This window comes from Seriola aureovittata, chromosome 2 (genome assembly GCF_021018895.1).
Source record: "Seriola aureovittata isolate HTS-2021-v1 ecotype China chromosome 2, ASM2101889v1, whole genome shotgun sequence".
Taxonomy (NCBI): domain Eukaryota; kingdom Metazoa; phylum Chordata; class Actinopteri; order Carangiformes; family Carangidae; genus Seriola; species Seriola aureovittata.
In genome coordinates, this window is record NC_079365.1 from 27216867 (window position 1) to 27237159 (window position 20293).

General features: G+C 41.5%; 1 protein-coding gene across 2 annotated transcripts; it reads left to right on the top strand.

The window, feature by feature from the left end:
* The first annotated feature begins 1704 nt into the window (after positions 1–1704).
* Positions 1705–19751, top strand: si:ch211-236d3.4 (protein FAM107B). Of its 2 annotated transcripts, XM_056402269.1 has the most exons (5): positions 1705–1853; positions 8819–8894; positions 14410–14614; positions 16582–16741; positions 17212–19751. In XM_056402269.1, exons 1-5 carry the CDS (start codon positions 1830–1832, stop codon positions 17326–17328), a joined length of 582 nt encoding a protein of 193 aa, XP_056258244.1. In that variant the 5' UTR covers positions 1705–1829; the 3' UTR covers positions 17329–19751. The 2 variants fall into 2 exon arrangements, with proteins under 2 accessions (XP_056258244.1, XP_056258236.1); XM_056402261.1 differs by lacking the exons at positions 1705–1853; positions 8819–8894 and adding an exon at positions 11262–11430.
* Positions 19752–20293: the final 542 nt, after the last annotated feature.

Consider the following 20293-nt stretch of genomic DNA (forward strand, 5'->3'; position numbering starts at 1 on the left):
TCATGCATCAAATGAAAAAGCACCATATTTTGTGGCAAACTACTGGCCCAAGTTTTGTGTGAGGAGAGCGGAGAGCTAGCATGACTAAACTCCTTCATCCAGTTAAAATAGTAAAAAAAAATTACCAAGTTAAATCTTGGTAATTTTTTGTATTGTAAATTGTGGCTTAAAATTGGATAAAAAGTAAATTTGTGCAAAGAGATTGATTAAAATGTTTTGAAAATTGATGGAAACATTTGGAACATTTGGACATTTTAATGTGGAAAAGTTATATATTAGATCTTTAAATGTTATATCTTGAACCAACTGTGTATTTAAGTAAAATTCAATTCAACTTATGGACTAAAATTGCCACCTTGTTTTTTTTTTTCCTAGAAGTTGATTTATGGAGAACCTGTCCGATCCGGTCCTGCTTAAAACTTGTCTGCTTCTTTTCCGTCCATGTGTGTCTCCTGAATCAAGGCAATATCTGCTCTTTTAAATTTCAAATAACTCAACATCTTCCTTCTTTTTATAGGATTGTGGTATCCGTTACTATTCCACGTAATCATCTTTATATATTTAGCCATTAGAGTAGATTAAAAATGTCTAGTCTCTAGCTGATTGTGTGCTGATAAGAGGAGAGCGCCAGCCCCCTTGATCCATCACCTGTGCTGTGCTAATCACAGACACTAGACACTATCCTAAACAAACAGCACTGAAACCTAAAACCCTAAAAATAATCCCCCTATCTCTGCAACTCAATTCCCCAGCCTTCACTGGACCTTCATGGTCCATGAGGCACAACAACTGGAAATCCCTCCAGATCCTTCCAATCACACAATGAAGCTTTCCTGCAGTTTGTGGTTTATTGTCTCCATCTTGTGGCCATTCATACGAACACCTGTTATCTCACCTGTGGGACAACTGGAAACCCTCTCAACTTAACTGATAATAACACAGCAATATAATATCTGGGCCACCAGTGAGACTGGAAAAGGACCAACAGATCCAGAGAACCACTGTCACAATCAGACACCACAACCCGAACAAAAGTTAATGTATATATAAGAATAATTTAATTCAAAATAGATCAAATTGATAAAACAACATTATCATATAAACGTGACAAAATGTATATTATTTTCAGCAGTTTTGAGAAAAAGTCCTCGAGGTTTCACTGAGGACTGTAAGTGGTGAGATAAGATCCTTTGTGCATACAGACCGTGACGTCTCACTCCTCAGACTCTTACAGATAAAATACCTTGTGAATGACTCTCAGACCAGCTGGAACCACATTTCTACTCAAACTCAAACAGTTAGGAGAAACTTTGAGCCCGAAGATGTTCAGCGAACATGACTCCAGATTCACTGCTCACTCCTTCACTCCCTCCTTGACTCCACCAATTACATTAATCCAATCAGAGCACCTTAACTCCTCACCGCTGAGAGCAGGGAGTCAGGCAGTAACAGGTGGCAGGGACACCTCCTCCCCCACCCCACTCACCCCCTCCCACAGCCACTCGGACGGCTTCAGCTCCGACCGGCTGCTCTTTCCTCTGCTGTCTCTGGTTTGATGTTGGTTCGGTGTTATGAAGCTGGCAGGGCTGCCTCACACTTTGGCGGGCTAACACACCCCGGCGCCCGGGCTGTCAGGCTGCCAGGCAGTTGGGGGGAGGACAAAGAGGTGGTGGTGGTGGTGGTGGTGTTGGGGGTGGGGGGGTCGGGGGGCAGAGGCTGCTGGGAAAAGTGCTGGAGAGGAAAGAAAGGCAGGAAGGCAGGAAGACTGTGTGGACTGTGAACCTGCTGCCACAAACAAACAACAAAGACTCAGCAGAGCACTGGGAAGAATGGGAGCTGCGTATGGAAAGAAGGTCAGTCCTGCACTGCTGCTTTTTGTCTCTGGCGGAGAAGGATTATTGTTTAGACCCTAAGAGTTTAACAGCTCGGTTTTACAGTAGATTTGGATTTGATTGAAGCTTCAACGCAAAATGTATTGTAAAGATTTGTGCACATGGGTTTCTTAACAGTACACTGTGGGTTTATGGTTCTGTTCAGACTCTCACGGCACTTTGTTAAGGTTTCATAAAGATGTGGTTTGATACAGAGACAGTTCACAGTGACTTCAGACACAACCTGTTTATTTACATTTAACCAGAACCACCATCTTTCACTGACCTTAACCAAAGAGCTTTTGTTGTCTAAACCACAGACGGGGCTCTGGATGTGAACCTGGTCTCTGTTGTCACGGTCCTGATCTTTGGACGTCGTCCATCCGGCTCGTAGTGACTCTGCTGCCATGTCTGTGCTTTGATGAATGTAGCGCTTCACTAATTCTAAAAATTTTCCCATTTGAAATACATTAGTTTGAAAGTTTGAGTCCATGTACATAAATCAATAGATTAAATTTCACAAACTGTTGTGAGAGTGGGTTGGAAGTTTGTGAAACCATCTATTTCCAGCACAAACTGACTGTTTCACCATTTTGTCTTTAGCTACAGAAACCTGAACCTGTCAGAAGTTTTACATGTTTAGTCTGAGCTGAATTGATCAGCTGATTCATTGATTAGTCGACTGACACATCGTTAAAATCTTTTTTTAAACAAAAATGATGACGACTCCCTGGATCCAGCCTTGATGGGGTTTGGATGGAAATATTTGTAGATGTCAGCTTGTGGGAACTGATGGGTATCTTTCATTATGATTCACTAACTAATATTTTTGTGGGTTTCAGGCTTCACAAATCCAAGCAAAGTCACTTCAGGTTGAAGGATTTAGACCAATCAGACACTTGTTTCATCATTACAACGTATACAACTTTTAAATAACTGTGGAATCAAAGTTCCACCGTTTGTCCCCCCTTCATCGGATGTGAACAAAACTCAGTGTGTATGTTCAGGACGTACTGCAAGATGTCTATTGATAGTTTAGTCAGGATTCATCAAAGGCATCTTGAGTTATGAATAATAATTTGATAGGCCACGCCCACTTGGACCAATCAATTAAGCTCTGCAGATTTTTGTTAAAACTGGCCCTAAAATCATGTTCAAATGTGGTGATATTCTGTCCGCCGGGTTTAGGATGATTGGTCAAATCGTTAACGAGTTGTCGCCAATTTCCTGCGAAGCCCCGCCCCTTGTGGAGTTTATTGGTTTATTGGATTTCTATTATTAGGAGGAGATGAGGAAATGTGTTTTTAAAAAAATTCAATATGGCCGAAAATCCATCATGGGGGACTTTTAGGGCCCCAGAGACTTTTTTGTAGAGCACATTGAGTCGGACGTGGTGTGAGGGGTGTGGCTTTCCCAAACTTGCACTCAATCACGGTGCCACCATCTGGCTGATTGGGCTCATATTTCTTGAGAAGCACATGCACATCATTTCCAGTTATTGGGCCAAGTTTCATGTTTCTAGCTTATTCCAGCTCAAAGCAATTTGAGCCGTTGCATAAAACAAATATTAACAATAATGATAATAAACCGAAACAAAAACAAGTCACTCTTAGTTGCAACCTTACTTTTATTAACTGGTGTTTGTTTGTCATCGTTGGACTCAAGTTTAATAAAGTAATAAAGTCATTTTTTACATGCTACAGAAATCAGAGGCTATTTTTAAATTCACATTAACATGACACCACGACTGATTGAGATATTTTGGGATGTGAAGATGAGATCAGAGGTCAGAGGTCATGTGGCATCACAACCTCAAGCTGAACTGTTTTTTTTAATATATATATATATATATATATATATATATATATACATTTATATGTTTTAGATTATGTATTGTTTCATTTTATTTATAAAACTTTTTTCTTTAGTTATGTGTGCCAGCTTCACAATGAGCCCAGATTCAGACCACTTATCCCAGTCCTGGATCCTGGCAGTCTCCCAGAACAAAGACATTTCTGTCCCTCAATGGATCATAAAACTCAACAGGAAGAATATTGAAGATACAAAGTCAATCTTGTTGATAATTTTTAAGCTGGAAAAAAAAAAAGTAGAGTAACAAAAAACACAAATTACTCTGATTGAGACAGGTCTTTTAAAAACCACATCAAATCAAAGACTTGGACTTGAATGGATGAGACTTCTCTCAGTCCTGTGTACTACCTTCACTACTTTTCCCCTAGTGGTCGGACACCTGTAACCACACCTAACAGTGATGTCACAGTGTCCTGGAGTACACCTGTGCATCGCTGCGGCCAGGTGCTGCGACTGTTTGGCAGAGAGCCACTCCTCTGTGACGGCTAAAGTAAAAGAAGAAAATTCCACAGAGCTGGGAAACAAAGCTGAGCTCGGAGGAGAGAGATTCCTCAAACACCCTCAGAAAAAGCAGAGCATTTACAAATATTTGAGCTATGGGGCGCGACACACCTGTTGAGGAGGGCGTGTTGGGGTGTGTTTGTTGCTACGGTAACCAACAGCTGACAGCGGGGTGGAGGGGCGTATGGACGGAGGTATCGGAGTGGGTCATGTATCTGTAATGTCCCCTCAGATGGACCCATTAGTCTATTTTCAGTGCAGTGTTCCCGTCAGCAGCAGCAGGTGGAGGCCAGATGAAACTCAGAGCTGCACATCGACACATACTGAGAGGGAGGGGGGGTCTGAAGTCTCACAGTCTATACGCAGCGTTGGTCTACTCTCCAGATTATCTCTCTATGAGCATTGAATTTTTTATCTTGTCATGTGTCCAAAGATGTTGAGCTGGTCTGAGCATGAACCTGACACTAACAACATCAAGAGTTCTTCTGCCTCCAGAGTCTGCACTGCGTCATCTTTTATTTTTGATCTGTATTTATGACACCTCAGGGGGTTTTCGGCCTGTAGTGGACACGGCAGCAGCAGCAGCAGCAGCAGCAGCAGCAGCAGCAGCAGATGTGAGCCTGTTTGATTCCAGATCGAGGCTTCGGCTTCAGTCGGGTCCTGAGTTGATTTACAGATAATTGAGAGTAACAGGTCATTTGTCGTTCTGCTGTTGCCTCAGTGTGATTGAGTTGTTCGTTTCTCCTCACTGGTTCAGTGTTAAACTGTCTCCAGAACATATTGTGTAGCGTTCACTGAACTCCTCCTACTTCATGTTGGTGTTCATGTCAACCAGCGACAGTGAACACAACAGCTGCCAGGGGTTGGGGTTCAGTTCTGGTTCCTGTGCACCGAGCACAGATCTCTAACACCGTTTACTAACACATCTGGACAGCTGTATTTGTCACTAAGCTGTGAACTGACCAGGTGGTTAGTGGTCAAACTGCAGCCACACCTGTGAGGGTCGATACAGCACTGACACAGTAAAGGCAACCTCGGTTATTTCAAAGGGCTGTTTTAAACCAGTAACCTGACAGTAATATTAAAGTAATCCTGTCCTCCCCCCACGTACATGTCTCCTTTTGTCTCAGCTGCAAGTCTGAATAAAGTATAAAGCTGCCAGGATATAAAATAAGTGACTAATCTTTAGTGATAATGACTTAAAATATTATTAAAAACAGAGAGTTTTCATTAGATATTAACACAAAAACAGCAGAAATCTGTTCACATGTAAAGTGAGTTTATTCCAGCTGGTTTCACTGAAAGTCTGTGTTTGTCTGCAAATTAGTTTTTTTACTTTTTAAATGTTAAAGCCCCTACATCATAAATTTCAGCTGGTTTTCTCAGCTTGTCTCTACATGTTTAAATGTATAAATAAAGTTATGTTATATGTTTTATTTTGGATACAGCTCTCAGTTTCATTTAAGATGGAATAAAAATGCAGCAGCGATTAAATCCTTCACTGTGTTTTAATATCGGAGAATGTGATTTAGTGACAGTCAGATGCTGTGTGCATGTCGGACCGGTCTCGACCAATCACAGCTCAGATCCTGTCTTCTGTGAACTCATGTGTGAGTAAGTGAATCAAGTCTGAGAGAATAAATAGCAGCGGAGTATTTTCAGCTGCGGTTACGTAACGTCGCTCATTAACAAGAAGAAGAAGAACATGGGACTCACTCTGACCTCCGCCCCGCTGCAGCCTGACAGATCCAGGGTCAGACCGACCGATCCCTCACACGAAACACACACGTGGCTTTAAATAAACCAGGTTTGTGTGTTTGTGGTGTGGATCATCAATGGGTTAAATCCAGCTCGGACCAGAGAGGCAGATTAAGACAATCAGAGAAAATCTCTGCAGCTAAAAATACTGAAACCTGAGCTGACGCAGAGAAGAAGAAGAAGAACAGGCCTCTGTAATCACCTGTGTGTGTGTGTGTGTGTGTGTGTGTGTGTGTGTGTGGGGGGGGTCTTCTCCCTTCAGGTCTCTGGCAGTAAAACTTAGTTCAGTTAGTTTTAGATTATACTCTGTTGTTTTCCAGTGTCTCAAAGACACAAAGATGACATTACACATTTTGATTATCGGGTTGTTTAAGGTGGTCTGTTTTTATAAGGTGGTTTGAGGTTGTTTAAGATTGTTTAAGGTGGGTGGAGGTTGTTTAAGGTGGTTAGATGTTGTTTAAGGTTGTTTAAGGTAAGGTGGGCGGAGATTGCTTTAGGTGGTCCAAGTTGTTTAAGGTGGTTTGAGGTTGTTTAAGGTGGTCGGAGGTTGTTTAAAGGTGGTCGGAGGTTGTTTAAGGTGGTCTGATTCTTTCACTCAGCTCAAAAAATGTTAATTATAAATTTTCTAGATCATCATAACAGGAGTCAGAGATACCTGCATGAAGAGAGAGAGAGAGAGAGAGAGAGAGAGAGAGAGAGAGAGAGAGAGAGAGAGAGAGAGAGAGATATGCTCAGTGCATTGTGGGAGTTCTGCCAGCGGCCTATAGCAGCGTCACTAAGGGATGGTTCAGGGCTCACCTGAGGCAGCTTGAACCATATTATCAAAGAGGACAGTTTTAACCCGTATCTTAAATGTAGAGAAGGTGTCCGCCTCCTGAACCCAATGGGAGCTGGTTATGAGTTTTATAACTTATAGATTTGACCAGCCAACAAGATTAATATTACAATTAATTAGTAGAGCTGCAATGATTCAGTGACTCTGTTGATTCATTGATCGACAGAAAAATGAACAGGTAGAAATGTTCGATGGTTCCAGCTTCTTAAACGTGAGAATTTGAGACTTTTCTTCTAAAATAAGTTCAAACTCTTTGAGTTTCAGACTGACGGTCAAAACAAACCAGACATCTGAATACGTCTCTGTGTTCTACAGGAAACTGTGAGGGACATTTTTCACTCTTAAAACTGAACAAACAGTGAATTAAATTAAAAATAATTGGCACATTGTGCCAATAATTTTTTCTTAAAGTCCGAACATTTGCTCCCTTTTCACCAGTGACAATATAAAAATGCCTCTAATGCCTCTATACTGCTATTAATGTACCATTACATTGATCATTTAAGTACATTTTCAGTACTTTTACATGTAATGGAGTAGTGTTACACAGCAGTATTACTGCTTTTACCTCAGTAAATGATCTCAGTACTTCCTCCGCCGCTGGGTCTGGTTTGTGTGATGACGGAGGTGTAATGTCGATGTTTGACCAGCAGAGGACAGACTCGTCTTTTTCAGCTTCAGATGCCACACATGCAGCCCAACATAACACACACAAACAGGCCTCAGGGGGATTAATCTGAACAACACAGACCGTCGAGTCCGAGGGCAAGAGGGAGAGGCTGCCGTTCGTCTTCAGGACGCACTGACAGTAACAACGTATCACAGTTTATCTCCTCATGCATTTACAAAAAGACAGAGAGTTTCTTTTCTTTCCATCACTGCTTGTGTCTCACAGTGAACCAACACGTCATTTAGTTTGTGTGCTGATTTGTCTGTTAATGCACAAATAAAAATAATAACTGAACTGATGTTGATGCACTGTGATGAGAAGGGCCCTCGGCTTTTATTGTTTCAGTGAATCTTGTGTTTATGTTGAACATATGAATTATTATTAATCACTAACTAACCGGGTCATGTTGGCTGCGTCTTGGTTTAAATGTCCTGAACCTTGAGTTAAATTACTGAGGGGCACAGTGGAGACTTCATACTCCCTCTCACCCCCACCATCACCCCCATCAGCCCTGAAGAGGTGGGAGGCGGGAGGGGAAGGGGGTCTATGAGACAGAGAGGGCCTTGTCACCATGTTGAAGCCTGATGAGGTCTCCTAGCAACCAACACAAAGTCCATTCAGTCAGAGAGGACGCTGTCCAACTGACCTGGAGTCAGACAGGAGAGGAGCAGCTGAGAAACACCCTGAGAGAGGAGGAAGAGGAGGAAGAGGAGGAGGAGGAGGAGGGAAGAGAGAAAATCTGGATCAGAAGAACTAAACTCTGGCAGCTGAATGTTGTTAAAGGAACAGTCCAACATTTCGAGACAGAAATCCTTCACACTAACTCGCATGTTTCAGAGGAAACCTGCAGTCTGGATGTAAATATTGTTATTAAAGGGGGACCCCCCCCCCCCCCCGCGTGTGTTTCCAGGTGTTTCCAGGTGTTGGGGAGAACCACTGCATATATATATTGTAAAGTGTCTGCAGAGGGAGTTGTGTGAAGTCTGGTAAATGTCCTCAGGTGATGTCACTTGTGTCAGCGTTGCTCAGGTTGTTGGGAAAAGCCACATTACAGCTTCACCCTTCGTAGGTGATGAATGATTGACACGTTTGTCCCTCAGGGCTTACCGTAGCTGTGTGTGCTGAGACTGTTCAGTACCACCAACCTCGATAACTTTTAGTTCCCCTCAGTGTTACTGACTGTTTTGTGTGTTGATGATTGTCGTGTTGTGGATTTCTGTTTATTTATCCACCGCTCTGCCTTCCTCGCGTGACGACTTTGCAGTTACATCTTCTATGTTTTCTTTCTTCTTCTTCTTCTCTCTCTTCCAGAAGGGGTACACCATCGACCACGAGCCTCCGCTGAAGCAGCAGTGTGTGAAAAATGGAAAGCACCCAAATGGCAAAGGTAAGTTTGTCCCTCTCAGGTTACCGTCCATCCCGGAGAACAAAGGTGCCCTGCGGGAGGCGAGTCTGACCTGTGAATGGTTGTTCAGGCTTATCACTGCTGTCTCAGTGTGGATCGGGCTGTAATGAGCCTGTTGTGGAGCCACTGAACCGTCAGCTGCTTCCTGAGACTGCTGTCCGCTCTGATTACACCATGAAGATGTGTGACAGGTTTTCAAACTAAGCACACACACTTACAGGCGCTGAGTGGCCAATCAGGAGGCGGTTGTTGGGGGTCAGTAAACACAATCAGTTCATAAATAGATCATGTAGGCTGTCGCGTTCAGTTCTTTAAATAAACTCCGACGACCACTGCGAATCGGGTTTATGACTTTTAATCAACATCAACTTCACACAGCAGCTTTTAGCAGCAGGCTATTGGGCCTCAATGTGAGAAATGATAATAATACAGAGAGAGGGAAAGGTTGAGCAAGAGGGAAAGAGATGGAGCCCCGTGGAGCAGCCCACTGTGGTCGTCTGCCTCTCCAGCCCTGCAGCTCCGATCCTCCTCCCACTGGTTCTGTGTTTATATCTTTATCACTGTATAAACACAGAGGCAGCAGCGGACTGTTGCTGACTCACTTTACATGAATAACAAAGTAAAAAAAAAAAAAAACCTGTGGTATGAAAAGCTCAGAGAAAATCCAGTAAAATCCAAATGCCTCAAGTCATGAATCTAGAAGCAGCGACTCTGCAGACAACAGGCTGAGGAGGAGGAGCAGAGCAGCAGAGTGGGTTCAGGGCCACAGCTCCCAGTACAGCTCCCAGTGAGTCCAGTTTTACACAGGAAACATTAGGCAGGAGACAACGGGAGTCTAGTCTGGGTTTATTTGGCAGGATAATGTCGTACAGCTTCGGTTTCTGCTCTACAAACTAAATCAGTCCAAGTGAAAAGTCCTGGGCCACTTCGTCCCTGCACATTTAAAACTCTGACATCTACTGAAATGAAGCTTCAGTCAAGACGATCTCCTTGTGCACCGTTTCCTGCTCTCTCTAAACTTCACCAGCTCATTCTTATCTTCATCCAATCACAACCTGACACACTGGCCTTCAGCCAATCACTTGTAACGTGTCAAACTTTAAGTGTTGTCGCTCTCTGCTGTCATTCAGCACGACAGCAGAACATTTTGTGTTGCCTCCTCTCCGCTCGCCGAGGCATGTCGGATAACGAATCTGATCTTCCGGAGGATTTCAACCTCAGTGGCGAGCTCCTGCCAGAAGCAGCTCATTCTCCTGCAGCTCAACGCAAAAAGCGCCACCAACTCGCCTCAGCTCAGAGAGAATATATGAGTTATTAGTCTCAGTCAAAGGCCCAAGGCGACTCTCCGGGTCAAAGGTCACTTTTACTCACAAACTCAGTTAAACGTCAGAGAGTCTGGGAAACTGGCTCAGAATAGATCCTCCATGCATGACTGCAGCACAGAGACGGTCCAGTAATAACATTCATTCGATCTTTATTAAGGACACAGCTCAAAGGGGGGTCCCTAGCAACAAGAAAAACAACAGCAACAAAAAAAAACCAACAACAAATCCACATAAAAACAAAAGACATTCCACAATAATCACACATTTACATACAGGCTGCAACGCCAGCGCTGCCACACTGTAGATGAGATCCTGACGGAGCTCAGTTCATCTGAGATGGGAATCTGATTATTGAAGGGTTGAAATTATTCCATTAAAGAAACGCTGAACACAGAATAAAGAAAAACACCTCAGGAGCCAGCACAACAAGGCCAAGCTCTTCGTGTTGATGGCTCTCGTTCATAGTTGTAAGTGACATGTATCCAGCTCTGGCGTGAACACCGCTCAGATCCTCAGCTGCCACACACGAGTAGATGTGACTGAAACATGAGCTGCATTCATACAAGAATAACAAACAGTGACGTTGTTCGAGCGACAAGGGGAAGGCGTCGACACTGAATGATGATGATGAAGAGAGAGAGGTGAAGAGGTGAGACAAAAAAAAAAATGAATCCAGATCTGACCGTTCTGACAGAAAACAACCACTTCAACATGAAACAGCCCCCGTGTTTGTTTCAGCGCCACCAGCAGGTCGTCACACGACATTCACACTTTACTGTCTTTAATCTTTGAAAACTGAAACTCTGAACCTGCTGGATCTGGAAGATGAACTGAAGCTGACAGCAGCGTGGGAAAAGGCTCAGAGCAGAAATGCAGCCTCACACAGAGGAGAAGGAGGAGGAAGATGAGGAAGATGAGGAAGAGGAGGAGGAGGAGGAGGAGGAGGGGAGACACAAGGAGGAGGAGGAGGAGCGAAGGAAACACTGAGCGGATCATGTGACCTTTGTTTCGCACTGGGCATGATTCAGTCAGAGGAGAGGAGGCAGAGGAGGAGTGCTGCTGCTCCCGCTGACTGAAACACATGAGGATCTTCAGCACCAGTTCAGAACCAGATGAGATGGATCAGATGGATCAGAGGAGGATCGGCAGCCCCGACCAGCCGAGCACAGCCAGGGAGGGGATGGTGAAGTCTGGTAAGAACCAGAGGAGGACTGACTCTGATCCTGGATCCCTCTGAAGCGTCTTTAGTTCAGGTTGTAGTGAACTTACATGTGTTATACTGGTGGGTGTGTACTACTGTTCTGTGTGTGGTTATTATGTTTTAATCATTAATTTTGTTCATATTCTGTTGATCAAAGTGTCAAATAAACCAATAAAACAGGAAACTAAATGTGGTTTTCTGTCCAAATTCTACAAACCACTAAATCTGTGTCCTGACACTGACAATTATCTCACTAACTATGGAAATAATTTCATCGGTTTTATTGAATTTTCTTCATGTTTGAGCTTTGACTGAATCTGTGCGTCTTTGGGTGAATCTGTAGAAATGTGAGTTTTGTGTAAGTTGTTTTATGACAGAATGAAACTCGAAACAAACGCAAACATTTCTAAAAGTTGTATTTTTTTAAAACAAGAAAGTTGATAAATTGATATGAATGAAAATCAACTTGTTCACTCACTATTTTGGAACTAGAATTAAAATAATTTATCCACATATGCAGGAATAAATTACTCATTTAAATGGAGATTATTTATAGTTTCAAGAAGTCATTAGTTCATATACCTTTTAAAAACTTTATTGTAGGCTGTTATTAGTTAGATTGTATATCCGCTTTTATGATTTGCATTTCATAAATAATTCAAGTCTTGTGTGTTGGAGAGCAGCTTGGTGCGAACTGTTAATAAACCAGTGTGAGGTTGGTGAGTGTAGGATGAAGTCAGAGTGAGAGGATGAAGTCACTGCCGAGAGTGGGAGTTTACATCAACTTACTCTGCTGAGATTCTTATGTAATAAAAGATTTCTCAGGTTTTTGGAACAATTAAAGGAATGTGGAGTCATGCAGACACAGCTGGTGCACTCGCTCCTGGTACAGTCCCCTATTCTCTGGTGTTTTAATCCTGGTTCAGTCCAATATTCTCTGGTGTTTTAGTTATTTTTCAGTCGAGTACACTCTAATGTTTTAGCCCTGGTTCGGTCCAGTCTTCTCTGATGTTGTAGTTCTGGTCAGCTCCAATATTCTCTGGTGTTTTACTTCTAGTTTTGTCCAGTAAAAAACAGGATGATTTTTGTAGGAGCTGATCAATAGCTGCAGTTTGACCGTAGTCAAACTATTTTGTCTTTTGCAACAGGTCAGGGTTTGACCTCAGTGTTTATGTAACAGTTCAGAGTTCAACCGGCTGCGTTTGAAAAATGTGTGTGTGTGTATGTGTGTGTGTGTGTTTGTGACTGAGAAAGCATGAAAAATTTCCTCAGGATGAATGAATTAAAGACTAAAGACATTATCCTCCTACATTACGTGTAACATGATCACATTTCCTCCTGGCTGCGCCGGAGTCAGACAGTCTTCCTCTGCACTGATATCAGACAGAGGCAGAAATCAGCTCTGAGTTGTAACCAGATAACAGGCACTCACAGAGATATCAATACTACAGAGAGGGTTCAGTTCGCGCGTCCTGTCTCGAATCAATACGAAACCACACAATATCTCAAAGTCCGTCCAGGCTTCCTGCATCAGTCCTGTTCATTTGTCCCACAGACAGTCAGCCGACTTCTCTCCTGTTGAATCATTAGAACAAACTCTCAGACTCTCAAATGAAGTTAAAAGTCACAGTCTGAGTCCATCATCACTTGAAGCAGCTATAATATATATTTTAACAGTGTAGCTTATTATATTGTCATGTTCAGGAGTCTGGTGGTGATGAACCTACAGAGAATTATCAGGTGAATCGGCAGCTAACTTTGGCTTTATATTGAGTTTCATCTAAAATGTTTTATTTTAATTTGAGGACCAACAATCCGAAACCCAAAGATATTCAGTTTACTGTGATATAACTGTGATATATCCATGCAGCCTTCATTCAAAGTCTCCTCACTACAGGGTTAGGGTACGTCTGTAGCAGTCGGGCGTGGCAGCCCAGACACTCACACTCCCCCTCCCATTACCTGAATCATTGTACAACAAACACATAATCAGAAGGGCAGGTAAAATTATATCTGTCCGAATCCCACAATGCTCATTATCTGTTTCAGCCTGTGCCCTCTGGGAGGCGCTACAGCGCTGTATCCACTAAACGTAGTGGAAATCTCAGACGTTAAGGGAAACTGACACCTGAGAATGATCAGAGGTTTTGCTTGTGTTTTACACTATCAATTGTCAATCAGAATAGTTGCCAATTAATTTTCTGTTCACTGACTAATCAATTACTGGACTGACTGTTTCAGATTTATTTTCAGATGATGCAGCACGTGTTGACCTTGTTGTGTAAAGAACAAAGTCTTCAGACTTTAGTTTCACAGCTTGACTATCGAGTCCTGACCTGAACCCCATCCATCACCTCTGTCATCACTGATGCTCTGGTGTCTGAATGGGAACAAATCCCTGCACCAGGTTCAACATCTGCTCTTATAGCAGCTGTCCACATACTTTTGGCCACGTACAGTAGCCGTCCATGGGTTTCTAACGGAGACGAGCCTGACGACCAAACGTTCAGAGCTCATTTAATTTTTCTGAAATATGAAGCAGCAGTGGATGTTGGTCTCTGGTTGCACTTGAGAAAGAGGTCATTGTGTGAAGTGAACTGTATGACATCTGATCTCTGTCTCCCAGAATATCTGAGGACTCGGATCAGATGCCTTTTAATCTGTTCTTTCTTCTCTCAGACAAACGGGGACGATGGACAGAGACTCATAGACAGAGTCAGTTTAGACTATAAAACCTGAAAACATGGATGTCTATGTTCAAAAACACCCAGCTTCATCCCGACAAATAACATGACATCATGAAATAACCAGAGTGAATGTCTGAAGTGCTGCCAGCGTCCCCTACAGGCTGCAGCGTCCATTACAGCGACAATATGAACAAACATCCAGATGATTTAGTTAGAACTAAGTTTCAGATGTTAGAAATGTAATCTCCATGATAATCCAGTCCTTTCGGCCCTTGTGTCTGCAGCCTCAGCGTATGCAGACCTGCAGCAGCACCGGTCTGAGGGCGTCCACAGGAAACCATCCCCGGTGTCCAGCTACGTCCCCCAGCCTGACTACGTGGAGGGAGACGAGGAAGACGACCTCATAAAACCCAAGAAGCTGGTGAATCCTGTCAAAGCTTCAAAAAGTCACCAAGAGCTTCACCGAGAGCTGCTGAGCAGCTACAAAAGGTACACGTGTGTTTGAGTACATGTACATGTGGGGACACGTGGGGGAATGTGTCTAAAGTGAGGACATCTGTTGGAAATGAAGATATTTTTAGAAAGTGAGTAGTTTTTGCAGGAAGGGAGGACATTAGTGAAAAGTGGGAATATTTTTGGGCATTTGAAGACATTGGGGACATTTCAGGCAAGTGAGGACATTTAAGCAAAATGGGGACATTTTAAGAATCTGAGGACATTTGTTGAAAGAATTTATATTTTTAGGAAAGTAAATATGTTTTTGTGAGAGTGAGGACATCTTTGGAAAGTGAGAACAATTTTGAAAAGTAGGGTATTTTTCTGTGTACCTTTTTTTTTAAAATAAAGTTTTGTTTGTTTTTGGAAAGTTTGGCCATGTTGGCCTGAGGTGGAGGAACAGTGAGTGCCTCTGCCTCACCTTAAAACTAAATGTCAGAATTTTATTAATGGCAACAGAAGATCTGCTGCTGTCTCACTTTGTTCACCGTGACTTTATAACTCTGAAGGGACACACACCGGGTCCTGACATCAGGATGGATTTTTAAAATGAATCGTCACTACGAGCAGTTGGATGAGATTATTCGAGGGTTATTGACTTTAATCTCTTGATGCAGCTTCACATGAAAATATGTTTCCAGTTTGGACTCACGCAACATCTGCTGACTGACCCATATCATCATTTAACTGATGCCTGCTGACCAATCAGAGAGCAGTATTTTTCTGGTCAAATATCTTTGGTTACATGAAGAGGATCAGACTTTACTGCCGTCCTCTCTGAGTCTGCTCCGTCTCGACTGTTGAAGCTGAGACTGTGTGGAGTTTTTGAAGAAGTGAACAGATGCTGCTAAGCAACAGCCTCCCACCTCACAGGCCTCCACCGCCGAGGACGCTGGGAAAGTTTTCACATCACCTCCACACAAGCGCTCATTCACTCACACAGCTTTTACACTGTGGGCAAAGCGAGATCGACTGTTCTCTCTCTCTGTTTTATCATTCAGGAGGAAAACGAAAGCTGGAGGAAGACCAGGAACACGCACAAATAAAACACACTGTCATGAACATCTTCACCTGTTTTGTAAATTAACTAAAAACTTTACTAAAACCTGAACTTCAGATACTTTTTAGGTGAACCTTGAGTTAAGACTGTTTTGTGGAAAGCTCAGAAAATGTTTCTGAAAATAAAAAAGTAAAGAGAAAAACAGACAGAAAATGCAAATGAAATGATAATTATGCAGCAGATACGCTGGTGATGTAATGTAAGGTCTTTATCATTTAGATTTCCAGCCTCCACAAAGACAACACATCGGGAATTTGTCTTTTCTGATGTTGAATGAGCAAAAAACGCATGTCTGTCTGGGAGTTTTAAATCTGATATATATGTATAAAATTTAGTGTGAACATTCGTTTGAAAATCTTTGTGAAATCATGTCAAATGGGATTAATTCAGTCATTTTATTTAGGGCCTGGTCTTGTATAGATTTTTATGGTTTCTCAATTCACCTGATTTAAATTTTTTTTCCGTTAAATAACTGGTTTAAATAACTGGTTTACAGTGATGTGTTTGTTCACTGGTTAATGTTTGATTATAACAGACTGCCCTCTGCTGGGTGAAACACTGATTACAACCACTGTTCCTTCGTCCAGATACACACACACACACACACACACACACACACACATAGAGTTTAAATACACACAATACACAATATTAAACAACACAACTGTTCAACACATGCAGACATGTAAAGCATAACTGAATATACAGACAATAACAGAACCAGCAAACACTGAAATGGGAGATCTACCTACAGACAGTTTGTATTTGAATGTTTCTGCACATGTATGGAAGTGTGTTGTGTGTTATACATGCATGAGTGTGACCAGAGGAATGTGCAGAATGAATGAATGGATGAATGAGTGAAATAATATATATGATGTGTGTGTGTTTTTTTTACAAGGGGTGGGGTGAGTGTGGAGACGAAGCCGGAGCTGCACAGAGTGCTGGAGTCCAGGAAAAGAGATCAGCTGATCAAACAGAGGAAACAGGAGGACGAAGCCCGAAAGAAGATTTCTCCTCTTGAGGCCGAGCTGCTGAAGAGACACAAGAAGCTGGAGGAGGTAACACACACACACACACACACACACAGACACACACACACCAGACTTTGTTTGATTAATGACTCAAAGTTTAGACGTAAACTGAGAGATTGTTGATGCTGAATCTGCTTTGTATAATGTTCACCATCTTGGTTTAGCATGTTAGCATGTTAGCATGTTAAGTCCAGTCACTTGGACCTTTAAGGTCTGTACAAAGTTGTTTATGAAGCCATGAAGTGAAAACTTTGACCTATTGGTGGCGTTAGAGGAGAAGTCACATGATCACCAAAGTCAGCGGGATCCATCCTCTGGTCGTCATGAATCTCTGAGGCAAATGTCACATCCATCCAATAGTTATAGAGATTTTTTAGTCTGGGCTGAAGCGGTGGGCTGACTGACCTGCCATGTTCCTCATGTTCTGAGTCGGTTGTCCTGCTGTTAGTCTTCGCCCCAGCTCTGTCTCTGATTGTTTCTCTGTCTTCACGTCGCAGCTGGAGAAGCAGCAGGAGAAGGAGCAGGAGGAAAACCTGAAAGCTCCGGAGTTCGTGAAAGTGAAGGAGAAGCTGAGACGGACGTCTTTTCACAGTAAAGAGGAGAAGGAGGTGTAGACACAGAGCTGCTGTCCTCCAGGAGACGGCGAACTGAGAACCGGACTGTCCACGTGTTTACAGGACGCACAGGTGTCACGCTGTGTCCTCACTGAGGACACATTGAGGACACAGTGCCCAGATGTTGAAAGCTGGACAGAACAGCTGTGACGTCTCTTTGGAGTCGAGCACTGAAACTATCTCAGGTAAACACACCTGGAACAGGTACAGCCTCAGACAATCTAGTGTTTGACCTCATCGGCGTTGGACACATGGTACGTGATGGACAGAGCACCATGGACGTGGACAACAACTGTCTCCTCAGAAGGAAGGACGATGTTAGAGATCGTATAGATTTGAGTTATTATGAGTAACTGTTTCCTGACGGAGGAAATTCAGAAACATCCGGCAAAAAAATCCTGAGGAAGTTTTCTTGATTCTCTTTTTTTGTTTTGATGTTAAATCAAATTTACAGGATTGTACAGACGTCGCAGTGACGTGTGAGGACTTATTTCAGACGTCTCCACTTCCTGTGTTAGAAAATATCTGTTTCTTTGATAAAAAGTCGAAAGTAAAAGTTTGTGGACATAAATATTTTGGGGGAGGAGTTAACTACAATTCCCTGGATGCATTTAGGCACTTAAAATCCTGTCACATGAGACATTAATGGCAGGTGAGATTCACCGTTGAAATCTGCTGCTTCAATCAGTTTTGAAAAAGTTCAGCAGCTGTGGAGCCACGTGTGTTATCAACTGTAGCAACGAAGACATGTCTCCGTGGCAACGGCAGCTGAGGCTCATGGGTACTGTAGTATTTATACCTGTCCACCAAAATGTCAACAAAAGGTGTTCTCTCAGAAATAAAGCTGAAATAATTCAAACTGGTGTCAGAAACTTGGAGAGAGGCTTCTGTTATTCTGTGTTCAGCTGAAACTGAAATGAGAAAACACTTCAGACGCTCTTCACATTTCAAAACCATTACAAGAAAATATCTGAAGATACAAGATTTTCTTGTTATTACAAAATACATCTAAGTACAAGATACAGAACTTGTAATTCAAAGAAAATATTTAATTCATATGAATTCATATCTCGTAATTAGAAATTGAGGATTTATTCTTGTAAATACAAGATACTATTTATGTACAATAAAGAAACTAAGAAGTCACATTTACAAGAAAAGCTCTTACTATACGCTGTAATTATAAAACTGTATAATTATGAATATTGTTTTTTGTAATTACAAGATGTTAAATCATATTTATGATATAAGGAAGTTGTATATTGAGATTCACATTTAGTTGTTATATTTTATGAGATTGGTTTTTGTTATCATCAGATGCAAAGAAAAATCTCACAATTACAAGATTTGTATCTTGTTTGTAGATTGGTGTCTTTGCCTGGACTTTTCTGAACGCAGTAAATTTAGAAATGTGCTGCAGCCGCACAAGAAAAGAGTTTCTCTTTTCTACAAGATCATGTAATTAGATGAAACTTATCTAATTACTGTAATTGTTGTAGATTGTAGATCGTAATTGTCAGGACTTCACCCAAAAGCTCCGACTGGTGAAGACAACGAAGAAAATGTTGTCGTCTGTTCGGACAAACTGAACTTGTGCCTAAATTTCATCTGTGTCGGTGAATGAAGATTTCACAGGTCAAACTTCAGCTGCACTGTAACAAATGTTTTCTATCACTTGTTCATTGATATCACATTCATAATTGTGATAAAAGGTGTTAGACTTACATGATTTGTATGTTGTAATGACATGTTTACTGAGTTAATTACAATGTACAAAAATATTAATCACATTAGATGATCTCATATCTTATTATTACAAAACACAGTTTGTTTTTGTAATTACAAGATGCTAATTAGATATAATCATAATACACAGAAAGTATAATGACAAACTCCATACCTCAAGTTATTATTCTTGTAATTATGAGACACAGATTAATTATTGATTATTAAAAACACCTTTACAGTCCACTGAACAAAGAGTCATTAATATTCAGCTGAACCACGATGTGTTTTTGTCTCTGACACTGAAAATGTTGCGATGACATTTAACAGATGAACAGGAAGTTACTGTGTGAAGTGTATTAAAGAAAGAATAAAGTAAATCAGAATCTGACAGGGGACACGAGGCCTTTGACATTAATATGATGGGATGCATCTCACAGGTCACATTAAAGTGTAACTGAAGCCTTACGTCGAACTGTACAATCACTGAAATCACTTTAGACTTTCACTGTGTAAAAGAATGAAGATTAAAATCTAACAGACTTATTTTTGTTTCTGTCTGACTTTGCTGTATTTTCTTTTTTGTGGCTTTTGAAGCGCTGTTGGTTCTGATGAACATATTTAGACTCAGTTCAATAAAACTAAAAGCTGATGCAGAAATCTCTCGAGGATGAAAATAAATAAAGGACTAATCCTTCTGTCTTGTTGCTTTATTATTGAGGAAAGATTCTAGATTTGATTTAATATCCTGTCATAGAAAACCTTTAGGATACGGTGAAGGTGGCAGCTATTTCTGTAAATAACATCATACAGGAAATAATCCAAACAGCAGTAAAATAAATACAAGAAAACACAAATAAGTACATTCAACAATTAAAATTGAATATATATAACAGTGTTTACAGCACTGGAGGCCCAGGGTGTCACAGAGAGGGTAAATGGAGAAGCTAAATGACTAAGCTAATTGATTAAACTGACAGGAAAAGGAAAAACAGCTGGAAAAAGGAAATGGAAATTGAAGAGGGAAACCAAGTTTGTATTCCCTTTTTCCAAATGTCTTTTCAAGTTCTATGATTTATTCATGAATTAATAAATGTATTTATAAATGGTTTATTTCATGAATGTTTTATACTGTTTTTGTAAATCCAGTTTAAATCTCTATAGTATTCATTGATGGATTAATAGTTAATTTATAAATTCCTATTTTAATCCCTATTAAGATATGAAATTAAGGAAATGC